General features: G+C 50.7%; 9 protein-coding genes across 9 annotated transcripts; 5 read left to right on the top strand and 4 right to left on the bottom strand.

Moving 5' to 3' along the window:
• Positions 1 to 167: 167 nt before the first annotated feature.
• ATNIH1004_011061 (tropomyosin) lies at positions 168 to 947 on the bottom strand (the record flags this gene model as incomplete). Its single annotated transcript, XM_033575627.1, has 3 exons — positions 168 to 330; positions 402 to 706; positions 930 to 947. The coding sequence occupies 3 exons, from the start codon at positions 945 to 947 to the stop codon at positions 168 to 170; spliced, it is 486 nt and encodes a 161-aa protein (XP_033421482.1).
• A 509-nt stretch (positions 948 to 1456) lies between these two features.
• ATNIH1004_011062 (uncharacterized protein) lies at positions 1457 to 2872 on the top strand (the record flags this gene model as incomplete). Its single annotated transcript, XM_033575628.1, has 3 exons — positions 1457 to 1709; positions 1793 to 2029; positions 2091 to 2872. The coding sequence occupies 3 exons, from the start codon at positions 1457 to 1459 to the stop codon at positions 2870 to 2872; spliced, it is 1272 nt and encodes a 423-aa protein (XP_033421483.1).
• A 1657-nt stretch (positions 2873 to 4529) lies between these two features.
• MT2 (putative cyclopropane-fatty-acyl-phospholipid synthase) lies at positions 4530 to 6338 on the top strand (the record flags this gene model as incomplete). The annotated part of the gene is made up of 4 exons (XM_033575629.1): positions 4530 to 4637; positions 4759 to 5245; positions 5310 to 6061; positions 6129 to 6338. 4 exons carry the CDS (start codon positions 4530 to 4532, stop codon positions 6336 to 6338), a joined length of 1557 nt encoding a protein of 518 aa, XP_033421484.1.
• Positions 6339 to 6883: 545 nt separating this feature from the next.
• On the bottom strand, positions 6884 to 9093 carry ATNIH1004_011064 (amine oxidase; the record flags this gene model as incomplete). Its single annotated transcript, XM_033575630.1, has 4 exons — positions 6884 to 7116; positions 7175 to 8083; positions 8142 to 8721; positions 8791 to 9093. 4 exons carry the CDS (start codon positions 9091 to 9093, stop codon positions 6884 to 6886), a joined length of 2025 nt encoding a protein of 674 aa, XP_033421485.1.
• A 720-nt stretch (positions 9094 to 9813) lies between these two features.
• On the top strand, positions 9814 to 11637 carry ATNIH1004_011065 (fungal specific transcription factor domain-containing protein; the record flags this gene model as incomplete). The annotated part of the gene is made up of 4 exons (XM_033575631.1): positions 9814 to 9940; positions 10182 to 10809; positions 10875 to 11075; positions 11142 to 11637. 4 exons carry the CDS (start codon positions 9814 to 9816, stop codon positions 11635 to 11637), a joined length of 1452 nt encoding a protein of 483 aa, XP_033421486.1.
• Positions 11638 to 11859: 222 nt separating this feature from the next.
• Positions 11860 to 13935, bottom strand: PEX30 (PEX28-32 family peroxisomal membrane protein; the record flags this gene model as incomplete). Its single annotated transcript, XM_033575632.1, has 3 exons — positions 11860 to 12495; positions 12577 to 13713; positions 13885 to 13935. The coding sequence occupies 3 exons, from the start codon at positions 13933 to 13935 to the stop codon at positions 11860 to 11862; spliced, it is 1824 nt and encodes a 607-aa protein (XP_033421487.1).
• A 434-nt stretch (positions 13936 to 14369) lies between these two features.
• PAM16 (import motor complex subunit PAM16) lies at positions 14370 to 14874 on the top strand (the record flags this gene model as incomplete). Its single annotated transcript, XM_033575633.1, has 2 exons — positions 14370 to 14372; positions 14467 to 14874. 2 exons carry the CDS (start codon positions 14370 to 14372, stop codon positions 14872 to 14874), a joined length of 411 nt encoding a protein of 136 aa, XP_033421488.1.
• Positions 14875 to 15449: 575 nt separating this feature from the next.
• ATNIH1004_011068 (D-arabinose 1-dehydrogenase (NAD(P)(+)) ARA2) lies at positions 15450 to 16826 on the top strand (the record flags this gene model as incomplete). Its single annotated transcript, XM_033575634.1, has 1 exon — positions 15450 to 16826. The coding sequence occupies one exon, from the start codon at positions 15450 to 15452 to the stop codon at positions 16824 to 16826; it is 1377 nt and encodes a 458-aa protein (XP_033421489.1).
• A 956-nt stretch (positions 16827 to 17782) lies between these two features.
• On the bottom strand, positions 17783 to 20004 carry ATNIH1004_011069 (putative topoisomerase family protein TRF4; the record flags this gene model as incomplete). Its single annotated transcript, XM_033575635.1, has 3 exons — positions 17783 to 18388; positions 18447 to 19137; positions 19202 to 20004. 3 exons carry the CDS (start codon positions 20002 to 20004, stop codon positions 17783 to 17785), a joined length of 2100 nt encoding a protein of 699 aa, XP_033421490.1.
• Between the last annotated feature and the right edge of the window lie 216 nt (positions 20005 to 20220).

The following is a 20220-nucleotide window of genomic DNA, read 5'->3' on the forward strand; positions in this document are numbered from 1 at the left end:
TAGGTCCAGCCAAGGGACAGGAGAGAATAAGGAAGCTGACCCCCGCCGACGAATGATAATATGGAAAGTAAACTGCAATACGCAGGCAAATAAAAGGTAAGTATCTTTGGAACAAAGGCCGAATCGAACATTCCCTGGTAACACTACGCCCATATCCAATCCCGTACCTAAACATTGCTTATAGAAACCTCGAGGTCGTGAAGATCCTTCTGTAATTCAGCGTGCTTCTTCGCCATCTCCTCATACTTGGTCTCCCACTGGTCACGGGTAGCTTCAAGAGCCTGCACTTTACGCTCGTAGTGGCCGGCCTTGACGTCGGTTTGACGGAGTCTACAACACCGGGATAGTCAGCATCGTGGCTCCCACATGACCCTTCCTGGAGTTGGCTCAGGATCTCATACTTCTCATTGGTCTCGCGCAGATTCCGGTCGGCCTCCTCAGCTTCCTCTTCCAGGAGCTGCAGGCGTCTCTGGAGGGCTTCGTTCTGGGTGTCGTGCTGCGCACTCTGGTTGGCAGCGTCCTTGGCCTCCTTGAGGGTGAGTTCGAGTTTCTCCACCTCACCCTCCAGGAGCTGGTTTCGGTGGTTGAGAGATGTGATTTCCTGTTCCTTGGCCAAGTTCTCCTGCTCCAACGTCTTCACCTTAGTCTTCAACTCCTCCACCTTGGCCTGGGCGTCATCGGCCTCCAGACGGAGGGTGTTCATCCGCTATAGCATAATCTGTCAGTTCGATCCTATCAGATATTCCTGGCTTTTCAACGGGGCCGTGATGGTTTCATTGCTGCTGATGAGGATGCGAGGGGCATGGTGTACAGTCGAGTATATGAAAGAGTAGAGGAACTAAAGGATAACGGAAGGGGAGGAGAGGTGTGCATGTGTATTTCCAGGAGCTTCCAAAGCTACCCCACCAAGGGGAGTAAGACAAACTCACCTCCTTAATTTTGTCCATTTTCAGTGAGCAGGAAGAGGTCTATGTAACAGAAAGGATGAATGTGTATTGAAGAAGAAATCCAGGCAGACAGGTTACACGTATTGACAAGGCTTTCGCCAGCGAGAAACCAAAGGAAATTGGATGTGAAGAAACAATAGGAGAGAGACCAAGTGGAGAGAGAAAGAGACCAGAGTGACTGCCTGGCGGTCAGCGGGCGGTATTGGCTAGCCGTTTCGGACTGTCTTGTACTCACAAGTCACTGAATAAGATACCGTTAGTCAGCATATCCTGTAAGTTAAAACTGTTAGTTACCGCATCGTACCAAGGATACTCTCCCGACATGTCCCAGAGGGATCTCCCTGTCTCCACGGGCAACCACCGACAACCGCATCTAGACGGACAAAAACGAAACCATCCGACGGACAACTCACCACCCTCATCCTCATCCTATGTCGACATCTCTAGGACACCTTCTCCACGCGAATCGAGCTCACGGTGCATGAGAAAATTGTCTCTGATCCGCCACCATGTTGGCTCTTCGGGACCAGGAGAACTTGGTACACGCCCACCAAACTGTGGCGGCGTCCAAGCCTCTAAACCAGGGCGTGAAACAACTGCAGACAAAGACCCCAGGCGCTCGTGCCCCGAAGACCCCATTCAAAATCCCATTGAGCGATGAGAATGACCCCTTGGCCTTTGGAAAGAAGACTTTGAAAGCAACCGGTAAACAGAACGAGAACGTGAAGCCTTCCGCCAAAGATGCTTTTGTTACTCCACTGGGTATGCATGGGACAGACAACAGTACACAGGAGCAACGAAGAAGCTCTCAGGAGTTATATCGCGTGGCTAACAATATGATATAGCAAATCCTCGCAGTCGGGCTCCCCTAGGCATGAAAACGACCAATGCCAAAGCCAAAGGAGTACAGACTCCCGCAGCCCCCGCGGGTACCGTGAAGCCGGAAAGAACGACCAAGAGAGGATCAACACAAAAAGTCAAGAAATTCGCCCCATTGGTTGACCAGAGCCAGACCAAAGTTCAAGAAAAGCCAGCTCAGGATGACGTCCCCGATATTGAATACATGCCGCCTAAGCCAAAAGGTGGGGAACTGACGAGACATTCCTCCCAATGTCCCGGTTCATCACCGCTAACGAACTGCAGAACTCTCAGATATTCCCGACGAAATTACCTACGATACTACGTTCCCCCAGTTTCAAGCAAAGAATCTGGCTTTGGGTCTGGAGAGCGTATATGGAGACAATGAGATCGGCAGCGATGGCCTTACAAAGAGAGAGCGCAAACTCCAAGAAGACTCGGTCGCATGCGACAAAATGATGGACGAGATGATCCTCAAGCAAATTGAGAGTATCGGCTTTGAAGATGCCAGCGAAGCGAGACAACGCGATGGACCGTCTATGGGAGACATCTCGAAGCCACGTCGGATGAAGGCGACCACGAGTAGAGTGAAGTACACCAGCAATGTCTCCACCGTTCGAGCTCGTGATGCCGCTGCAGCACTTTCCGGTGCAGATCGTTCCGCACGAACTAGACAGGTGGCAATACCGAAAGCCAGGCCCAGAGTTACTTCAGCCTTGTTTTCATCGAGAAAGCCCCGGAGTCCTCCGAATCCATCGTCCATGCGTCATACTGCGGCTACTGCGAGTTCTAGAACCACCCTGGGATACGCCAAGGGTCGGGACGTGTCATCGAAACTGAGAGGAAAGTCGCCCAATTCTACGAAACAGTCACTCTCTAAAGGGATCTTATCTCCCGAGACCTATATGGAGCCGAATGGCCCAACTCTCGAACGAGAACCAGGAAACCGCTTTCCGGGTGCAGAAAACCTTGACCATGAAGAGGACCAGCTGCCCATCGATATGGAGAGTATGCTTCCAACATACGAAGAAGACGAAGAAGCACGGAATTTCCAGCTGACTCTCTAAGGGTCTTGTAGTTGTCTCTTAGGTTTATTCAATCTGGCGCACGAGAGGTCATCGCGGTCTGGGTCGGTGGTATGATACAGTATGGCAGGATATGGGGCGTTTACTTTGCATGACTTTATCTTTTTTTTTTTTTTTTTCTCTCTTGTCAGCTTGATACGAGTTTCTAGCCATGGGTGCGCGGGAGGGATATATTTCTTAAGACACAGCCTCTTCTGTTTTAAATGTATGAGATTAGGAACATGGCAGGTTACAACACGAAGCATGTGCGGCGGTAAGTACTGTACTTCCGAAGTAGACTGAAGTACCTTCTCCCCTCGATAAGATCAGAAGATAAGATTGGCCCTTTGAAGCGGAGACCTCGAAGCTTTCCCATATAAATTCAGGATTTTTGGCCATTACTTATACCACCATTTATATTGTAACATTTTATGGAAGTTCTAATTTATATTAAGCCTACAGACTTCTATCTATGATAATTTTTGAAATAATTTTTTTCATGTCTGTAGATCTATTTATAGTGTTTTAAATATTAAAAAGAATTATACATATATATACATGTTTACACCTGTTCCCTTTTATATGGAATACTATATAATTAATAAAAAATCACAACCTCCATAGAATAATATATAAATCTAAAAGAGAATATATATCCCAAGCCTCTACATATCATAAAGTCAAGCTTTCTTTAATATTTAGGTTTAAAGTAAGTGATCAATACCAGTAAATAGAATACATCATATAAATTTATATGAAAGTTTTTTGTTATGGGATCGATGGGGCTTCAACCTCGGAACGGGACAACCGCTCCTTCGGGAAATCATCCCGGAGGTATCCAGCCACTTATTCTTAGATACTTCGATGAGTTGACCCGTATGGTCTTTCTGTGATTGATTACAGTAGAATGATGTATTCTAATGCACCTCTCTTTGCTAGGTATCCGTTTGGGATTCCATTGGGAATCCCAAGGGTTAGTCTAGAAATAATCCTATACCTACTTGATCCCTTAGAACTATTTTTCCTTACCTAATTGACAGGCCGATCTAACTACCCTGTATAGTAAATCTTTCACATCTTAATATTATCAGCGCCAATACATAGACTTGCAGGCCAGATAGAAGTTTTTCAAAATAAATGGTGGTGGCATAAGTAAAGGCCAAAAATCATGAATTTGTATGGGAAAGGATCCCTGCTTCAAGGGGTTCCATCTTCTGTACTGTACTATCCCGTACCTAGGACGCCCGTTCCATGGATGTTGGGTACGGTACGGTACATCTCCATATTACCGAGCCTCGACAAATAGGACATGCAGGACGTCAAGTTCGTCCAGAGGTACCTCCTCGGTGCTCCTTGGAAAGGAGGTACCTAAGTTGTCCTCACCGCTTCAGTGTAAACAATAATAGTAAAGTAGTAAATAAAAATAAAATAATAAAAAAAAGAGGAGGGAGAATTAGAAATTGACCCCCCCCCACACAATCTCTCCCTTGGTGAGTACAATATCGAAGTGCGTAACTAGTCCTCGGCGGATCCTAAAACGAAGGGCCAAAAAAGCCCGGTGCTCAGCTTTGGACACTCTTTCTTCCCTCCTTCGTCTCCTCTTCACCTCTATCTTTGAATTCCTCATTCCCCTCAACCCTTCCCTCAATTCGTCTCAGCTATGACGACGAACGTTCATCCCGAGTCCCCGGAGGACTTTGAGTTCATCGAGACTCCGGCTGCTTCTTGCACCACTCCAGCGGAGGACTGTGGTGTGCGGACAACGTCGGTAGGTCGTTGCTGGTGCTCCAATTGGAATTCCCCCCGAAGCTTTTGCCGAGTTCCAGTCATGATCCCATGATCTTGCATCCAGAAATGATCAGGCTAACGATCTCGGTGGTATGATTCAGTATCCCGCTATCAAAAATGCCCCCGTCCCAGCCGACTCCGCTGGCAGTGACAGCTTCTCCAACCTCCTGCTCTTCTCGCTCCTTCTCCTCATCCCATGGTACCTAGCTCGTCATATCGGTGGCGGCTTTTACACCACTATCTTCTTCGCCATCTTCACCACCGTTCCCATCTTGATGGTATTTTGGTCGGTGGCTTCGTCCATTTCTCCCCGCAAGAACGAAAAGGTCAAGTATGCGGGCCGCCCCGTCGAGTACTATCTTGATTTCCATAGCGAGCATGATCGGGCCACGTACCACGGAAAGAGCAAGATTCCCATGGAGGTTTTCTACGAGAAATACTTCAATGGCGAAGTTGACTTCAAGGGCGATGCTCTCGAGGCTCTTGAGTTCAGACACGACTGGGCCAATTTTCGCTTCACCATGGGTCTCTTCAAGCACTTCCTCTTTGGCTTCATCCCCGAATTACTGGTCCACTCTCGTTCACAGGGTAAGTCTTCTTTCTTGGACCATATGACTACCATCTTTACCATGCTCTAACCCTCCCTTTTCAGACGAGGAGCAGGTGCGTGACCACTACGATCGGGGTGACGACTTCTATGCCTGGTTCTTGGGTCCTCGGATGATCTACACTTCTGGTTTGATCGGAGACGTCAACAGGGAGGAAACCCTGGAGGAGCTCCAGGATAACAAGCTCGCTGCAGTTTGTGAAAAGATCGGCGTGAAGCCCGGCGATACCATCCTTGACCTTGGTTGTGGTTGGGGTACCCTGGCCAAATATGCCTCGGTCCATTATGGCGCTCATGTCACCGGTATCACGCTTGGCCGCAACCAAACCGCTTGGGGTAACAACGGTCTTCGCAAAGCTGGTATTGACGACTCTCAGAGTCGTATTCTGTGTTTAGACTACCGCGATACTCCTCGTGTCGACGGAGGCTACAAGAAGATTACTTGCCTGGAAATGGCTGAACACGTTGGTGTGCGTCATTTTAGCACCTTTTTGTCTCAAGTCTACGACATGCTCGACGATGATGGTGTCTTCTTCCTGCAAATTGCTGGTCTCCGCAAATCTTGGCAATACGAGGACCTGATCTGGGGCCTGTTCATGAATAAGTATATCTTCCCCGGTGCCGACGCTAGCACTCCTCTCGGGTTTGTTGTCGACCGTCTCGAGGCCGCTGGTTTTGAGATTAAGGCGGTTGATACCATCGGTGTCCACTACTCCGCTACTCTTTGGCGCTGGTACCGCAACTGGATGGGTAACCGTGAGAAGGTTGAGGCTAAGTATGGAAAGAGATGGTTCCGCGTAAGTATCCTGCGTTGATTACCGATTGATTCCATGGTCTGGATTGGGCTAATGACAGCTCCTGCAGATCTGGGAGTACTTCCTTGCCGCCTCGACCATCACCTCCCGTCAGGGCGGTGCAACCTGCTGGCAGCTCACTCTCGTCAAGAACATTAACTCCACCCACCGTGTTGATGGCATTAAGACCCAGTTTGGTCTCAAAGGAGCTATTCAGGCTGCTGCTGAGAACGTTGGCAATGGCACCCGCCCTAGCGCCCATGTTCCCAATAAGGCGTAAATGTGACATCCAGTCAAGCACGACAGAGCCATACTGGGCATGGCTAGGCCATTGGATTGTCCTGTATGGTCAATCGCCCATTAAGAAACGATTTTGATTGGCCAGGTGCTTGAGCTTTGATGGATCTTGCATTAGATACCGCACGAGCGATGTACGAGAATGGGGGAAGCAATGTTAAAACGGGGGAAGGGGCAAGAACAATCTTAGTTATTGGGGAGGAGTATGAGAGGGTAGAGCGGAAGCAAGTCCTTGGTATTGCTTATGTTCAATGCTCCTGGTTTATATACCACTCTTGTTCATCTAGGACCAGGGACGGTGACCTTAAGCAGGTGACGTGTATTAATGAGAGATAGACAATCTGATAGCAGCTTATGGCTGGCGGTTTTTCAGATTCTCGGGCAAGGATTGCGAGTCCAATTGTTAGAGGTCCTGTGATACATGCAGGACCAAGACTATATATATACAATAAATGAAAGATATGCTGTATGTAACATGTGCTTAACATCAAAATTTTCGATACGTCGGCCAATCCAGTAAGATAGCCTCTAATCAACGCGCTTGTAGAGCTTGGCTTTGCTGCCCCCAGCGCTAGAGCAGCATGAGGCAGCGCTGGCGGCTTCTGTGTGCAGGGTGGATTTGTTGAAAGACTGTGTCGACGGAGGCACATCCAGGGCCGGATTCTTTGTGAAGAAGCCATCTGGTCGTAACATGAGGCTAATCCTCTCCATCGGCATGACAGGGAAATCCTCGATCCGGGGATTGTGCGTCAGGCCAAATGCTGGTAGGATCCGTTAGTTTCGTCGCGGATTTCTCATGGTTTCGGGGGGTATACTCACAGTGCCACAGGACCACATCTTCGTTCTCCGTAGGGTCATTCCTTTGCACCCAGGTTTCAACGCCATGGGCACGCGTGCTCTGGTTTGTAAACTCGCCAGCGGCGAATAGTTCATCGTCCTGGTACTTGGTCACCCAAATAGGTTTGCTGGCGAACTCGGCCCGGCGGTAACCAATTGCATTCTTACTCAGGAGGAGCATCTGGCTGGGTACCGCCACAAGTTTGTATGAGATTGGCTTGTATGTGATGGGGTTGATGACATTGTCATTGCGGATTTTGAAGACACGGTGGCGGTTTACGTCGAGGTTTGCACTACCGGACTTGCGAATGACCGTCTGCTCCGTTGTGTACCCGACAAGGTAGGGATTGTTTTCATCCTCAGGAAGCGGCACACTATCCTCGTAGTAAATGGTGTTCTTGAAGCCATCAATGGCGGGGTCGATCCGCACGGAGAACATATGCTGGTGGTAGGGCGCCATCACTCCAGGGCCAACATTGGTACCCCAGAGGACTTTTTCTCCGTTGTCATTGTCAAAGGGGACTGTTGATAGAATTCCAGTCGCCCGGACTTCAAGTTCAATATTGGCTGCCTGGTCAAAAATGTAGGCAAAGATGTACTCGTAGTTGGCGACTGTGCAGATCATCTGAAGAACGAGCTGCCGGTTGCGAGAAACGCTAGCAGTTCCTGTCCGATAATTTGTATGCTTATATTGGAGGCCATTGTCTTGTTCGTGCACACAAATAACGTTCTTCAACAGGACTGGGTTTCCCTTGGCGTCTGCCCTATAACCATCGAAGTACTTGATGTGACCGAGGCAGTCACATCCCAACGACAGCTGGTTGGCATTGAGGCCAAAACCGACATCCCCAACGTCAAAGGCCTGTTTGCGGTGATAAGGGGCTCGAGGGTCTATAGCCACGACATAAATTAGTATGGGATACATCACACCCTGTAGTGAAGCACATACCTCCATAGGGAACCGTCATCTCCGAGACCGAGAGGCGATAGAAAACATTACGATTGTCATATGTCACGTTGTGGATGACAAGACCCTCGCGGTTATTGAATCCGACACGGAATCGCCACTTCTGCCAGTAGATCGAGTTGCCGTCCACGGAGAACGAGGGGCCTTCCGGTTGTTGAACAATGTATGGTTTCAAATCCTGTCGGAGTGGCTCGTCCAGAAGATCATGTGCGTATTGGATTGTTTTAACAGGCTTCCAGGGCTGGGTCTCGGTGGTAGCGGTATCTGCACCCCCTGGAAGAAAATCCATGCGGACCAACTTCTTTGTGGCACCGTCGAACACCGGGCAAAACTTGCACGGTAGCGAATAATGATTATTTTCCGGGTGGTCCACCTCAACCATGTACATGAAGCACTGGAAGAGCCGGCGCTTCTCACTGGGGTCATCGGTACCGTACATCCAAGGGTCATTACAAACAGACATGCCAGGCGGTAGATTGAGTTTCTCAATCTCAGCTAGGACTTCTGGGGTCTCCATGCAGATCTGTTCAATCTCGGCCAATTCATCGACATCCATTGGTGGCTACGGAGAAGATTCACGGTGAGTGGGACCGGACGGGAAAGGGGAAAATGAAAAGGCATAGATACTCACCTGCACCCCTTCTGGCAATTCCTTCACATAGATAATTGATTTCTTGTCGGCATTGATCAATGCCTTGCAGCAAACGCCATTGTCAAGACGGTGGAAGTACGAATACAGAAGACGGGCTGGTTTGGGAGGCAAAGGCTTTCTCAGCCGTTCAGCCTCGATATATGGTAGTACTTCATTCTTGACGGGCTCAGTGGTATCAATTCTATTGTACCGCAGTTCTACCCCTGGGAAAGCCGCCCCTAGGAGCCGCGCCGCGAACCTGATCTCGTCTGGCGTGACGGGATCGAATGGGTGGAGGGGCATGGTGTGAGAAAGAATGAAGTATAGAAATCAATCGGGCTGTAAGGGACGAGGATAGAGACTGAAAAGCGGCCAGGGGAAGAAAGATTGAAGGGCCATCCTGGAGGACGGCCCGAGGGCCCTTTATATAGAGAGCTGATCCCATCTCGATCCGCTGAAGATAAGGTGATATTCCGGAGTAAGGGTATTAGAGAGAGAGATAGTATGGAATTGGAGATAGTTCCCCACATGATCAGGCTGGACATGCCTTATTGGGACTAGTCTTACCGAGTGGGGCATCCGGAATCTTGTCCTGGTCTTGGCAATTAAGTAATCCGACGCCAAGGTCACCTGAGCACCGGCCACGATCTCCTGCCAATTCCTTGTTCGGCATAGCGCCACTCACCTCTCGCCCCACGGCGCCCCGTGACTTGCCAGGGTAAGCGGTGGAATGTGTTCTGATTGATTCATTTACATACAGAGGGTTGGCACTTGTTTAATTTCCTTCAATCCCCACTCTGTCCGGTCTATGAATCATCCTAAACCTCCATGACGGCGCCCTACGGGTTACGCTTGCCCAAAAGGAACTAACTACTACAGAGATAAGCGGAGAAGAACGCCCGCAACGGACTATCGATACCCCACTACTAGTTCGTATAGTATAGTACTATGGTCCCTCTAGTCTTAGATGCTTTTTATATTCCCTCAACATGACCCATTATACTTCTACGACCACTACTTTTGATGCTTCTCAAGGAGGCCAGGTCCAAGTCACCACCAAAAGATCTAGAAGAGCGGGTGCGAAATGGACTCGCTCTGGCTGCCTCACCTGCAAGAGACGACGAAAACGATGCGATGAAACGAAACCCAGGTAAATGATATACTTCCTACCCCCCGGTGATCCCCTGCCAAGCCCTCTGACTGTTCCGGATGTAGCTGCAGCAACTGTGTGCGGTTGGGAATGGCCTGTGAAGGCTATGGCTCGATGTGGGCAAAACCTCTCAACCCATCAGCACAAGTCTTCCAACAATCTATGCCACCAAAGCGGCAAAGGCTCAGTGCCTCTCCTTGCTCTTCCGGGCCCCCAGCGGGCCGGACTTCTCCCTGTCCAGACTTCTCTGGTTATCCTCCTTCATGTGTTCCGTCTTCGTCGTCATTGAATGCGGATGGCAAGGAGGATCGCCCCTTTGATGCTAAAACCAGGAATTTGAGTCGGACGACCAACGATGGATCGGATGCTGCACGTATCGATCATCTGGAAGTGGTTCCTCTGAAGCCTAGTAGCAACATCACTCACCTGTCCCATCTCGAAGCACACTATCTCCAATACCACATGGTACAAGGCTCGAAACTTATGGTGAATTTGGAGAGTGATGAAAACCCGTTACGGTCTTTGCTTATCCCTCGTGCCTGTTCTTCTCCCCTTGTGATGAATGCCCTGTGTGCTGTCTCGGCGGTCCACCTCGCAAACCGTACTCACAATAGCTTAGATGCCCAAACCGCTGCAACCAATTACTATATCCAAACCATGAGCGGGCTGCGCTCAATACTATCTGCAGCTTCCGGCAGAGGCTACCCCGAAGAGACCATCCTCGCTGTAGCCTTGCTCTGCAAATACGAAATTGTGCGTGGAAGCGTGAAGCAGTGGGAAATGCATCTGGACGCCTTGGAGAGGCTGGTAATCTCCCGTGGCGGGTTTGCCTCGTTCGACGAAGACATGACCGAGTTTCTCTGGGGACTGTACGAAAAATTCCCTTGGAACCCCCTTCGGAGCTCGGATGAAAGCTGACAGTCGGTCCCTATAGTTTCTTGTATGCGCATAACATGGCCAAAATCACCAGTCGCCGGCAGTTTACCGCTATCTCTGCTGCCGAAACCGTCAATATCTCCAAGCTCGACACCTACGTCGGGTATACTGAAGAGCTTATTAAGACGTGTGCCAGGATTGCAGACCTACCTCTTCTAAGCTGTGACCCAGTTGCACTGGGTTTGGAGATTCACGCCATGTGAGTACAACCCTTGGAACACAAAAATCCCCCAGCAGCGTGGGAAAGCTAAATGTCATCTGTCAGAGATATGTCTCTGCGTGATTGGACCCCTACGGTAACAAAATACGCCGCACCAAAGGGGATAACAGAGTCTACTCTGCTTCGTCTCCGCTTAGTGGCAGAGTGTTTCCGTGACGCTGCGTACATTTTTCTGCACACCACTCTGGACAAGATGAGTCGAAAGTTCACTTCGCAGAACCTGGCCTCACTCTGGCCATCCTTGATTACCCTGTCGAAGGGGGATGCCCTGGAATGCTTACTGGAGCGGATTAAATCCGTCTCGCTTGACCAACACTGTGAATACTCTGCTCTCACCTTTCCTCTCTTCATCACGGGCTGTGAGACTGGTAGTCCTGCTTCCAGGGATCTCGTCATCAGATCACTGTCCAAACTGGAAGTGAACTTCGGGATTGGGAATGTTAAACGAGCCAAAGAATTGTTACATATTCTCTGGGAGGGGGAGGAGACGCATTGGCTGGATGTATTGGAGCGATTAAACTGGGGTTTGATACTAGCCTAAGAATTGGCTCGCAGTGACGAAGTGACTACTGGGATACTGTATACATAGAGGTTCGGTTTGTATGTTTATAATTTGCTGTACATATATAAGTTTGGCTTTTGTTATCGCCAGGGTGGTAGTCGTCCTACGCAGACGGCGGTCTGTCCCCGTCGGGATGGAAGCAGACAAAAATAACAATAACAATCAAGGTTCATGATTGACTTATGGTTCCCTATGAAGAAATTAACTTAATCCCATGTTGACCTCGTCACCTAACCCCATTTCCCGCTCCGCTCGTTCGGTGCCTCCTGCGGCTCGAGCACCCCAATGATCCAGGTGATCTTGCGCATGTGCAATTTCTTTGTCTCGGAGGCTCGCACTGTCACTCGGTGCGGCACTGCCGTGCGTGCTCCGGTCTCGGCCATAGCTGGTGCTAGAGCTCTGGGAGTAGCTGGACGGTTTTTGAGAAGATGGAATGCTAATCGGTTTGGAGGTGCTTCTCCCGGGGGAGTTGTAACTCGGGGACGACGCTAATTTTCCAAGATCTACGGAGGAGTTATTGTTGGAGGCTGCTGGTGCAGTGGAGATGCTGCTGGCTTTGTCGCTTACACTCTTCGGACCCCCAAACCAACGTCGTCTCCGTGCTTTTGAGGAACTCGACGGGGCGAGACTCTGGGAATCGGTATCGACTGATGAAGCGTCAACTGCGCCTGATTCCTTTTGTTTCTGCTGCTCCAAAGCTTGTGTTAAGCCGGACGCTGCCCCTGCCGACCGATCTGCCGAGGCTAACGGGAGTTCCACCAGCTCGGCATCACGGCACCACTTTCTCCGCCGAGTATATCGGTCCCATCCATCTTGGCCACGGCGACCATCGTTCCACTATGATTTCATTGCCGCAGTTAGGCCACAGTACTACAAACGAGCGCTTCGTAGACCTGTTGAACCATATTGATAGCTCACCTTATTATCGTAGTAAATCCAGCCTCCACCATCGGAGGCTTTGGCATCCGCTTTCCCGCTCGAATCGTCGGCGCCTTCGATGCGCCACTCACTACCATCCACCCAGCGCCACATGGCGCTGCCGCTTTGTACTTCCGGCAGCTCAAACTCATCTCTTGGGGGAACCTGGTTCAGGTGTTCATCCGTCCATGCAGTGCGCTCGGAGGGAAACAGGGAGTAGGTCCAACCGATCCCCAGCCATCGGCGTTGATTTTCGTATATGATGAAGGTAAAACGGACACCAGAGTCGTCTCCTCGCCGCCGGGTGGCGATGTTCACTGTATGACCATGACTTTGCGTCCGGGGCGCCGGCGCCTTACTCACATTCAGCGCAAACGATAGGCCTGTGATCATGGAAAATATACGGCGGATCGTCAATGACCTCCAGAGAATGACGCGCGACACCCTGGCTGGGCGGGAATGATAAGTAAGGATGACGGTGCCAAGGATCAAGATGACACGGCGAGTAGTGATCAGACATAAGGGAGGCAGCGTCAAGGCCACCCAGATGGGGGTCACAAAGAGGATGCGAAAGAAGAGAGTGGTAAGGGCCGGTCTTGTGGTAGCCGAGGTCGCCGTCCGTTGGGTGGACAGGAAATCAGTAAGCTCCACGAGGGGTTCCAACAGGATATTACACCGCGTGGTGAAGGTCCGCATGGTTTCGACAATTTCGTCGAGGCTGTCGTGATGGTGGATGGACCCATCAGATGTGGCCCTTTGATGGCCCGGTTTCTCCCCCGAGAAGGCTCTGGTGGATAGGGGGGAGTAGCGTCTCCAGTACATGCCCAGGATCAGGGCTGTCACCACCAGGGGCGGACCTGCCCAGAGGACGATGGCGTCACCATACAAGACGAGTGCCCAGAACCCTGCTACGAGGAGGAAGCTCTGCCATGAATCACCACTGGTCCATGTCAACAAGCCCACCAGTTTATTCAACGGCAAGATGAACGGATGAGAGTAGGCCAACGCTCGGGTGACGGGCGGGGGAGTAGCCACCAACAAGGGAGATTTACGGTGGACGATGATGCTGGAACGTTGTTTGGACGTCAAGGACGAGCCGGAGATGGTGGTGGGAGAAAACGCAGCGACCGTCGGAGGCTGAGAATCAGCATGGTCCTGCGAATAAGTTGAAGCAGCCATGGAATCTATCCACGGAATATCGTCTATCAGAGCATCAGCATCGAAGGGGGGAGGAAACAGAAGGTCCCAGGACCTTTTTTCTCTAAGAATGATTTATTGGGAGGGAAATGTTTTGATGAGTTGACATACCGAGTGCTGCCATCCAACAGAGGCGTCATAAACGTCCAATCCCAGGGTCATTGCGGGCGGTGAGGGGAAAGGAGAAGGAAAAAGGGAAAAGAGGGACACTCAGTATGGTTACAAAAAAGAAAGCAAAAGGTTAAAAAAAAAAAAGAGTCTAGGATATAGGAAGCGCCGAGATGCAACTTCGGGACCTAACCAGAGCGATCGTCTGCGGGGAGAGAAGAAAAGCAGCAAAAGACCCGCGGACGAGATGAAGCTTTTTGCTCGGGACATGTGACACTGTCTGTACTCCGTAGATAAGTATGGTACTATCATTGTGTATAGTACACGTACGTACGGTACGTACAGTACTAGGCACTGATCGGACCGGATTAAATATGCCACCGAAATTTTTCCTCCCCAACCGTTTTGATCTTGCCTCAGGTTCTTGTTTTTGCTTGCTTGCTTCCCATTCCGATCACCACCTGTTGGAGCTCACAATTTTCGCCGATATGGTAAGTGCGAGTCGTTCTTTCCCATGACCCTGGAAGGAAAAAATGAAAAAAACCAAGTAGTCTCGGACAAATATTGACTGAAAACTCCTCACAGGCCCATCGCATCGTCACTCAAGTTGTCATTACGGGTGCCCGAGTCTTCGGTCGAGCATTTGCAGAGGCCTACAAACAGGCATCTGTAGCCTCCAAGCATAAAGGGTCCAAGGGCAATGGAACGTCGGGGACCTTTACATCGTCGGGATTGACCCTAGACGAGGCATGCAAGATTCTCAACGTGAAACCGCCCCAGGGTGGGGAGACCAATGTGGAGCTGGTAATGGAACGGTTCAAAAAGCTGTTTGATCTCAACGATCCTACAAAGGGAGGGAGCTTCTACCTTCAAAGCAAGATTCTTCGGGCCCGCGAACGGATAGAGATGGAAATCCGGCAAGCCGAGCGAAAGGCTGCTCAGGACAAGGAATTACAGGAGGGTTGGAAGCCGAAGGTGTACAAGGACCGGTGATCGATCGAATATATCGAATGTTCTCCTCGTCTATATGTCCGCGTCGATGTCGACATGACTTTCTCCCAGGGGTGAAGAGACACCCATCCGACCGATGTCTATCGACTTCAGGATCCCATTTGACCCCGACCACTTCGTGTCGTTTTTATTTATTTTTTATTTTTTTTTCGACAGCATAGCATGGCGTTACTGGTGATTCTAATATCCAGATTTGGGGGAGAACCTAGATTTCTTTTTGTTATTCTCATCGCTGGTGGATCCCTTCTTCGTTTCCTTCGAATGTTCCAGTCGTTGGCCTTGTGTATACGATGGGAGAGACTGTACTCCCGGACTGATTCTCCGCTCCTGCATATTAAAGATATAAGGTTGGCTGTATTATTCCATGTACAATAAATATAGATGTTCAATCAAGTTGTAAACCGGCCGCGGTTAGTTCCGTTATCCGAGCGGAACTTTCGCTTAGAATTTTCACATCCAATATCTATCTCAATATTACAGAGTACCTACATTCATATATCCATATATTTATATATTTATGTATATCTATATATATATCTATAATATAGATAAATACAATGTCTCCGCTGTCGGCCACGCTGCCGCCTCTTATCTTGGGCACCGCCACCTTCAACTCGCAGTACAACCCCGATCCCTATGTCCTGCCCACCACCGAGCTCGTCCACCGTGCCCTTTCCTATGGCATTCGCGCCTTCGACACTTCTCCCTACTATGGCCCAGCTGAAGAACTCCTGGGTCGCGCGCTGAACACCGAGTTCGTGCGGTCGCGATACCCCCGCCACTCCTACCAACTGCTCACCAAGGTCGGTCGCATCGCCGCCGGTGCCTTCGACTACACACCGCAATGGGTGAGACAGAGCGTGCGACGCAGTCTCCGTCGTCTGCACACCGACTATCTGGACGTTGTCTACTGTCACGATGTCGAGTTCGTGACACCCGCCGAGGTATTGGCCGCCGTGCGCGAACTGCGCCGTCTCCGCGACTCCGACGGCTGCGTGCGTTACGTGGGAATCTCTGGATACCCTGTCCATGTGCTGTGCGACCTGGCGGAGCTGATCCTGCGCGAGACGGGCGAACCTCTCGACATCGTCATGTCCTACGCCAACTTCACCCTGCAGAACACCCGGCTGAGGTCCCACGCCCTGCCGCGTCTGCGCGCCGCCGGCGTCGACGTCGTCCCTAATGCCTCGCCGCTAGGAATGGGTCTACTGCGTCGCAAGGGCGTCCCCATTGGTAGCATGGGCGATTTCCACCCTGCTCCCGATGCCCTGCGCGAGGCTATCCGCCGTGCCAGTGACTGGACCGATACCCAGGGCGAGAAGCTCGAGGTCGTGGCTATCCGTTTCGCCCTCGAGTCCTGGCTCCGTGATGGCGCCCCAGTCGGCGCTCTGGGTCCGCCTCTTGCCCGTTCCCCGGACGTTGACCCCGGGTTCCTCTCCGTCCTGAACTTGGGCACCGGGCACCGGCTGGGTGTTAGCGTCATGGGCGTTAGCAACGTCGACGAACTGAATGAATCCCTGCGCGTGTGGCACAGTATCCTCGATGGGCTGGAGAATTGTGACGAAGACGACAACAATGACGACGATGACGATGAAGAGGAGAAGCCATCCACCTTGATGCCCCCCCCGGCAAATGCACCGCCTGCTGTGCTGACGCCCTCCGAGGGCATTGTCACCGATCGTGCCTGGTCCCGGAATCGACGGAGTCACATCCTCGCCCTCACCCAGCAGATTCAGTCCATCCTAGGCCCCCAATGGGTGGATTATACATGGCCCAGTCCCGGTCCAGATTTCGTCAATGCTCTGCCCGCCGACCACCTGGCCGCATTGCAGCAGGATATTCAGAATGACTCCATGATCACTCCTCCCTTGGATGCCGTGGACACGAAGATCCCCCGGGAGACAGATACAGAGCCCTCAGAGATCGCGTTATAGATTCGGATTGGTTTCTGGTATCCCGCTGATGATTCATTATTTATGATGACGATACGACTGGAAAGCGTTGGCCTCTTTTTTCGGGCCTTACTCTATGACATACATAAACCAATTTTGTAAATAGGTAGACCGTGCATGTGATCCCATTCTAGAGTTGGTGCTCCTACTGTTTATTTCATGTCCTATGTACATACATATAGGCTAGCGGACCTGGAGAAAGAAGAGGGTGAGGAGCTACCTACCCTACCTACCCTGGTGACGATATGAGAACTCTCCCACTTTGCATTCCAATCCGAAGTCATCCTCTCCAAACAATCGCATGTAGCGCTTCCTTGGTGAGAAAGAGGTGGAAAGGAAACGTTCTGGAACGAAATGGAAACTCAACTGTCTCCAGATCTTCTTTGCCATTCGATTTGCTTCTAATTGTATGGTCTGATTCTTTCAACTAGCGACCGCCAGCTAATAAGATGAACAAAGGTGAGTCTGTGATTATTCGCCTTATCTGCTACTTGCGTGAAAGGGCTTGACCCAGCCCGAGTACCTGGGACGTCAGTCGGTCGACGAGCATAAACAGGAACAAACCCAGTTATAACTCTCGTCTGTATTCCGGACGCTACTTGACGACTCAGCCCTGTGTTGTTGTCAGTGATGGCAGAAATCGGAAGAAAGACACGAAATAAACCACAGAGGCCATATAGAACACCATATCCGCAAATCAGCCGAGTCAGCCCAAATGCTTGACAGGTAAACAGCTTCTCCATAACAAAACAAAAAAAAACACCCTATGCGCTCCACAAAATCTCAATGGGTATCTGCTGCAAGACCAAATAAAAAACATCGAAAACACAGACATAAGCGATATGGTACAAGGAGACTCTTTCTGTTCCCAGGATCATAAATATCATGGTGATTTAAAGGAGATGAGGTTTTATGAGATTAGACTTCCTTGAGAATGTTTAACCTTGGCTCGTCGAGTCCAACTCTTTCTCCTTGATCGTGAGATCTCTGTCCATTTCGGACTGAGTTTTGTAGTTACCAAGCTCCAAGGCCTGCGCATTGCTGATGCACTCTGGAACGGAGGGTATGTCGGGTCGCAATCGTCTCAGGCGGGAGGCACGGTCCCGTGACGCCTGTTGCTTTCTTTGCAGTTTTGTTAACTTCTCTTTTGGTTCTTGCGAGGGCAGAGAGTTGGTCGGCAGAGGAGGCGGCGGAGGAACAGGGTCGCCTGGAGGAGAGGCTTTTGGCGGCGGAGGCGGAGGCGTGGGTGGCCGATGGTATTCGGCAAATCGTGGATGGTGTTCGAACACCTGGCGCAGCTGCCACCGCTGTTCGGTATACTCGTCGTAATTTGCCGCGATGATGGTCTCTAGAATGCTCGCCCGGCTCTCCTCCGACAGCGCGGTGGCAACCATGCGCTCCTTGAGAAGCTCATATGCGTCCGAGAATGACTGGAAGATCAGGGCAATCTCGCGAGTCCCACCAGAGATATCGTTATCCGAGTTGTTAGGATCCTCAATAGATAGGCGAGCATCGTTCTTCCCCTTGTGGGCCTTATAAACTCTCTGTCGGATGCTCGGTCAGTCGATGCAATGGACTTCACAGCTACGAGTCCCAACTCACCTTGTTGAAATATCCAGGCGGGTCCATGCGTATCCCGACATTTTCATAATCAAATCTGTTGCCGTAGAATTCAAAGAAGTCCATGAGGATACTGCCCAAATTCGGTGCCATGTGGCCATGCGGCAAGTGCTGTAGAAGACTCGCGACGAGACAGATAATAGAGAACCCTCCCAGTCCACCCGTTGGGACCTCATTAAGGCCTCGCAGGAGTAGGAATTGCTTAACCACCGCGACAATGACGGGCATGGCAGGGTATTCGGACTTCCACTGCTGGAAAGTGTTGTTGGCGACGAGTCCACTGTCGTTGTCGAATGACAGATCTACCCTCAGTCCCGTCAGTTTATCCACAAATTTCAGGATGGGGACCCGGGCGTGGGCAATGGTCTCTATCGAACTAGGGACCGCGATGTCGAGTGTCTTGAGGAAGGCAGCGAAGGCATAGATCTGGCCTTTCCTCTCGCCAAACGTTCTGATACCGGTGCGCATGAAATTCGTGGAAAGCATGACGAGGTCTATATCTGCGGTCGGCAGGTATAGCCCCGAGGCAAATGAGCCGAACGCACGAAGCTGCACGCCGTAATACCTGTTTTGAAATGCAGACTGAAGCCTCGATACCAAGTCCGCTCGAACAATTTGTTCATACTGCACCGGCTTAACCCAGTGGTAGAAACTCAAAATCTCATTATGTAGCCTGCCGTTTTCTAGTCAGAACATGATCGCCTTATTCAGTTGTTCAGATTTACATGAAGACTAACCTTGTTCCCAAATGCAGTGAGGGCTCCATCTGACTTAGCCATGGCGTGCCCGTCTCGTTGGCACGTCTCCTCCACTCGTCAATAATGGAGCCATCCGCGTAATATTTACTTAGGGGCTTCCCGGTCTTCTTAGAAACTCCCTTCAACTCATCATCGTATGTTCTCTTCCGGTTTCCCAGGGCAGAGTCTCCCCCTTGGAGATGGCGCCTCGGACCCACGGGTGCATCTTCTGGAGGCTTATACCGTTCTTCGTTAACCAAGTCACCCAGCGAGATGAAGTCTTCGTTGGTAGCCACTGCATCCGCTTGCGTGGGCTGAGAAGCACTCGCAGCGATCCGTGCCTTGCGAATCAACTTCACGACGTCCACCCTCTTGGACTGACTCTCGTCCGGGGGTGGAAGGACGGTGTATGGGTCCGGGTTTGACCATTTTGGCACAGGTGCTGGTGCAGGCGTCCGGGTCGCGTTGCTGTTGTTGGTTTCCAACGCGCGCTTCTTCCGAGGGTGGGAAGCTTCGTCGTGGTCACCATTCTCATCCCCATCATCCGAAACATCCATATCGGCTTCTTCGCTGTCGCTGAGGGTTTCCAGGGATGCGAACTTCAATGTAGGTTTTTCTTCGATCGTGCCCTCGGCCATCAGCAGCTCTGGGGTGGACTCTCGCTTATTTCTCAAGAGCGGCCGATCCGCTGTTGAGGGTCGCGCATAACGAAAGGTGAATTCATGTCTAGGGTGGTGGTGGTGGTGGTGGTGGTGATGTGACCGGCGGTCATTGCCTTGAAATTCAAAGGCCGGCGGCGGCATTGCAAGGGGCCACAGCAAAACAAAGTAAAGAACAAATGTGAGTGACTAGCGTTTATACCATCGGGTTGGAAGAAAAAGAATCAAAATTGAATACCCGATGCTTTTTTTTCCTCCCGTTTTTTGTTGTTGGCGGGTATCTGTTTACGGAAGGCGGTAAATACAGGCATCTTCTGTCAATACGAAGAATATGAACATTATGACTAATACGAATAATGT

This window comes from Aspergillus tanneri, assembly GCF_003426965.1.
Source record: "Aspergillus tanneri strain NIH1004 chromosome Unknown AapTan_8_pilon_pilon_pilon, whole genome shotgun sequence".
NCBI lineage: Eukaryota > Fungi > Ascomycota > Eurotiomycetes > Eurotiales > Aspergillaceae > Aspergillus > Aspergillus tanneri.